Genomic DNA, 5,737 nt, shown 5'->3' with positions numbered 1-5,737 from the left:
TGTTTCAGTGCTGTTCTCTAAATAATTAACTTGTGCTGCTTTTCTTAAAGCTTTTTTCTTTAAGGCATATTTGTATATTATACATAATTTATTTTAATTATGTACATTTGCTAATATTTTTTAATTTTTATTTTGCCATATGGCGTATGTGCTCACAGAAGGACAGATTGAGAGAGAGAGAGAAAAAGTGAGAAATCACCCCAGAAGAAATTCTCATTCCACGATTGGAGGAGTCTCACCCGGCGTGGCCCCAGGATCTGTCTGAGCACCCCCCCTTCCGGTCAGTTCAGTACATTGGCAAGGCCACTACTGTGTGCCCCCCTGACTGAGGATTTTGCTCCAAAAACTGTGGCAGCCTTGATGGGAAGCAACCCCCGTGTGTGTGTGTGTGTCTGTCTGTCTGTCTGTCTGCCTGAGAGAGGGAGGGGCACTCTTCACAGAATTTGAATGACCTCATAAACTTTCCTTAGCCCTTCAGCCCACTCAGATCTTGGGCTTGCATGCACACACTGGGTTTGATTTAGGCTACCAGACCAGGGACATGAATTGCAGTGAGCATGTGCCTTTTATCTCTGCAATCTAGTATGCTACTGACTGAATCGCAGAGGCTAGGTCAAGGATAGTGTTCCTAAGTAAAAAGTACATCATGAGAACTCAGTTTCTCAAAGGACATTCTTCTCTGATAACTGCAATAAGAAGTGAAGTCATTTATAACTAAATCCATCACACTATTTTATGTATAATAATTTTCTTAGTGCTGCAATAACATCCTTGTTCCTAAGGGTGTATATCATGGGATTAAACATCGGAGTCACAATGGTGTAGAAAAGAGAGAGCAGTTTGTCAACCTCGGCAGAACGACCCGATTTTGGTCTTAAGTAAGTAATGGTACCAGAACCAAAGAATAAAAGCACAACCAGGAGGTGGGAAGAACATGTAGAGAAGGCTTTAGCCCTTCCTTTGGCTGTTGGAAACTTTAGAATGGTAGAAATGATTTTGCTGTAAGAGGCAAGTATCAAAAAAAATGGGCCTGCAACAAACACCACAGTCACTGCATACATTGTCACCTCATTTACAAATGTGTCCCCACAAGCTAACTTGATAACGGGGGGTACATCACAGAAAAAGTGATTAATTTTGTTAGAATTACAGAAATTCAGAAAGAATATTTGACATGTTTGTCCTATCTGTACTGGCATTCCACTTATCCAAGAACCAATTGCCATCTGGATACAGGTCTTTTGGTTCATGATGAGAGGATAGTGCAGCGGGTTACAGATGGCTACGTAGCGGTCATAGGCCATCACCGCCAGCAGGAAACATTCCGCAGTTCCCAGCATAAGGAAGAAGCACATCTGGGCAGCACAGCTCAGCAGAGAAATGCTTCTATCCTGAGTCCACAGGTTCACCAGAATCCTAGGGAGAGTGACTGAAACATAGCAGATCTCCAGTAAGGAAAAGTTTGCCAAGAAAAAATACATGGGTTTCTGCAGTGCAGGGTCGAGCCTTGTTATTACTATTATGAGGCTATTTCCCATTAAGATAATCATGTAAATGAGGGAGAACATCCAAATTAGTAAGCCTTGGAGGTTCGGAAGGTTAGAGAATCCCAGGAGTACGAATTGCACCACTGAAGAAACATTGTCTTCTGCTTGTATCTCTCCATGCTTCATCTGCAACAATGGTTTAATCAGAATTACAAGTTAGTATAATTTCCAGGGCTTTTGCTTTCTTGTGTATACATTGAGGAGAGTACAGCTTCCAATTCTTCTAATTCCCTGTAAGTGTCAGATGGTGAAAATTATGATAAAAAATGTACTTTTCATTATTAATAAATTAATTCATAAAAGAAAATTTAGTCTTTATTTCTGTTAAATATTTTATATTACTCTTTTCTGATAATGAGAAGTTATATTTTGCTGTTCATTTGAGCACTCAAAATTTTAACTTCTGTTCAATTATAGCAATGATTTTCTTTATTTAGGTGATATTTTATTCACAAATCTGAATGTCTAGTTTCTATTATTATCAGTTCAATGTAAGTTTTATTCCAGAAGTAAAGATTTTCTTATATATAAAAGTATTTCTTATACAGCAATATAGTTAATTATTTTGTATTTATTTATTTATTTATTTTTAGTTGTTTTGTCATAAGGTTCATGTGCTCACCAGATAGAAACAAAGACAGAGAAAGAAGTGAGAAATCATCCACCCGGGGGGGATGGCTATGCCAAAGTCTCTTCTCCTCCATTTTCATCTCTTAGGATTCTGGGCATACATTCACATGTGTGGTGTGATTTTCAAGCTGCCAGGTCAGGGACTTAAACTATGGATGGCCATGTGGGAGTCTAGTACCTTAACCACCACACCACCTGATAGTCCAACAATATGGTTAATTTAATTTTTAAAAATGACGTTTTAATTCTGTGATATTTCCAAAGTTTCATGTACCTTGTCTTTACGCATAAGCTATTCTAATTTTTTTAAAAGTGATGAACTGGACTTCAAGCATTAGGGGATGCAATATTTAACCTTTAAAATTGTATTTACAGTTAAGTGCAAGGTCTATGATATGAGCAATCATAAATGTTATTCATATTTTTTTACTGGGAACAATGGAATTCTGGAAAAGTCTTTCTATCCATGAAAGCTCAATAGGTAAGATATAGGCTACCTAGTGTCTGTGGTTAGGAAAGAAATTCTTTCTAGATAGGACCTTTTTTGATTCTGATTGCATAAAAATGATAGCAACCAAAACTTATCTGTAAGGTTTTCCTACATTATGCACATCCTCACTACCTGCTGTGATTCCACAAACTTCAAATGTTCCATTCAGTTCTTTTCCTTGCATGCATGTTTATACATGTTCATGTGTTGGCATTCAATTGCTAATTTTATATTACATTTTTTTCTATACATAAGTTAAAATTATCTTAATATTCAGGGACCAGCAAAAGGCTTAATGGTTATGTTGCTGGACTCCCAGATAGTCAAATGCAGTTCAAGTCCCAGATCTGGTCACTTGAAACTCACAATGCTATATATGTGTGCATGCCCAAAACCCTGGGAGAAAAATGGAACAAAAGGGATTGTGTTGTGGCCATCCTTCCTGGGGGAGTAGAGGGGTTCTCACTTTCTGTCTCTCTGTCTCTCTCCATTACTCCATCAAGTGCATGCACCCTAAAGCAAAAATCTCTTTTAAAAATTATTTTAATATTCATTATATTTTCTATGCAATGAATAGTATACTTGTTCCACAAAATCTAACTTACTGGCTCTCTTTTAGAAAATTTTTATTTAACTTTATTTATTTATTTATTCTTAATTTGACCAGTAATGGGAAGAATGAGAGAGAGTGAAAATGAGAAAGCAACCTGCCATGTCCAGGACTTGATCCATGGTTAGCTATGTGGGAAAATAGTACCCTTAACTATCACACTACCTGCTGCCCCATAATTTCCTAAATTTTAGCTAAATTAAATTAAGTTAAATTGCTTACTTTAGAATTGCACCCAAGGAGTGAACATGTATCGCCACAAAAAAAGCAGCCTCAACTCAATCTCCTAGATTAAACTTGCTTTCTGAGTGTGTGTGTGTGTGTGTGTGTGTGTGTGTAGGAGTGTGAGGTTTCAGAAGTTATTCTATTCTGATTACTCTTGCAGAAGTAGCATATTCATTTTTACTGTTCCAAAGATACTAAGTAACTCCTATATTATGTATTAAATATTTAAAAAACAAATTACTGTCATTGTAAAAAGAGATAAACAGCTAGAATATACAAGATGTAGTCAAAAGTTCAAAGAAAATAAGAATTATGAAAATACTATGCATGGATTTAAAACTCTTTTGCACTAAAATAAACACATACATTAATTCATTTTTTCCACAAAACTTTTTGAAATTGCTTTATAATCTAAAGTTAGTAAATGTGAACAGTAGTCAAGATGTGAACTTCAAAAATGTAAATGCAAACAAGACAGGAATAAGAGTGAATAAATATTTCGTCATCCCGAGGTTATCCTGTGAGGGAAGGGAAGCTAAATTATTCATTTTTTCAGCTCTAGTATTCTAGAACAAATGTTAAAGTGCTCAAGATTTTTAAACATTCTTCCATAAATAGACAATTTTCCAATAATAACTTGAGTGTAAGAATAGCGAAAATGATGATATTGAGTTTCTAAGATGGTCAGACATCTGTAGCTAGTAAAGGACAGTCTAGAGCTCAATACATGGACAGAGATGAAAATTGATGATTGCCTGATCACAACTTGGAAGACAAGCGTGTATTATGTGCCCCAATTGCTTTCAGAAACCACCATCCCCTTGTCTTTATCACCTTTCTTTGCGAGCTTTTTCCTCATTCTTAGATAACTTCCCTCAGGTGATTCTCACTGTCTGAGGAGAGTGGTACAATTGAAAAGCAAACTAAAAATAAGTTTCAAAAAGCAGTTACTATAATAAAGCCAATACAGTGCTTACAATAAGAAATTTAGGGCTCCATATCTAATGAAATCTTTATTTGGGGGGATAGTATCTTTTACCTGTTCAATATAACAATAATTTATTGACTATTTGATAAAATGTTGAATATAAAATAATTTATAAAGTTGTAAATATTAAAATTACTGATATTTTATCTGTATTCTATATTTTATATTCTAAACACAGTATTTTTGAAAACTTCCTCAAATCCTACAATGTAACAGCTGGTTTCTCTGACTTCTAGAAAACTTTAAACCTTCTATTTATATAGCTCAGAAAGTGTAACACCAGCTAAGTTAGCTAAACATTGCTACTGTTATTTTCATTAAAATAATTCATGTCTAGTTCTCTGATTTACCCCACAGAATCAATGCTATTCTTTCCCTTGCTTATGCAATATAAATGCAGCTTCTGTCATTTCAATGTACATGCTATTTACTTACAAACCAAGTTTATCAAATCAAATTGCAGATTGGAAATAAAAATCAGAAACTAGTGATATAATTAGGAAGGTTTTTTCCTACATGAAAAGTCTTAAGATTAAAAAAAGAAAACATACTAATTTCTTTCTAACATTTCCAGTTTCACTTATGAAATTTAACTCATAACAAACAAGTAGACTCTTTGATACTACAAAGATGCAAACTTAGGTAAATAATGCCCATTCAATACTTTGCTCCATAATTAAAATTTAGTAGATGTAAAATACTTATTTCTGAATACATGCTCAACATAATGTAATCAGTTAATATACGTTAACATTTAAGGTGGTGATAATGACAATAATCTTTAAAATAGCAGCTATTGTATGCTCAAAACGCTTTACATTTCTTTCTCATTTCACCTTATAATAACAAAAATTAGAAAAGTTGTCAAGGCTATCTGAGTCAGTGTTTTAAAATTTCAAACAATAATAACCACAAAAATTTTCTTACAACATTTCTGTAATTGTGTCTCTTTGGGCATGCCAGAAATACAGATACATGCAAAATAAATTTAGAATTGGACAAAAGTAGTTTATGTTTCTCTGTTCTTATTAAGGTTAAATAAAATGCTTACCTTTATTGATTAAGTTAAAATACAGATTAGGTCATTTACTGTTATCTGAAACAGAAGCTAACTAAAATATATTCTGTTGTCAAAACAAACAGTGCTCTTTATATAAGAAACATTGTGTACCTTGGGAATCAACACCTTTCACATCACTTTCAAATTTAAATAAGTCATTCTGAAGCCAACAAAAGTTTATGGCATC

The 5,737-nt window shown here is 34.3% G+C and overlaps 1 protein-coding gene across 1 annotated transcript; it reads right to left on the bottom strand.

Moving 5' to 3' along the window:
* Positions 1–728: 728 nt before the first annotated feature.
* On the bottom strand, positions 729–1,673 carry LOC102497946 (olfactory receptor 10AG1). Its single transcript, XM_006166935.1, has one exon. It carries the CDS (start codon positions 1,671–1,673, stop codon positions 729–731), a length of 945 nt encoding a protein of 314 aa, XP_006166997.1.
* Positions 1,674–5,737: the final 4,064 nt, after the last annotated feature.

Source organism: Tupaia chinensis, unplaced genomic scaffold, assembly GCF_000334495.1.
Source record: "Tupaia chinensis unplaced genomic scaffold, TupChi_1.0 Scaffold144373_1, whole genome shotgun sequence".
NCBI lineage: Eukaryota > Metazoa > Chordata > Mammalia > Scandentia > Tupaiidae > Tupaia > Tupaia belangeri.
This window is presented reverse-complemented; position numbering and strand designations above follow the sequence as displayed.

What these genes read in the sequence shown, in the direction of transcription:
- LOC102497946 (XM_006166935.1), bottom strand. Translation starts at nt 1,673, where the DNA reads ATGAAGCATGGAGAGATACAAGCAGAAGACAATGTTTCTTCAGTGGTG.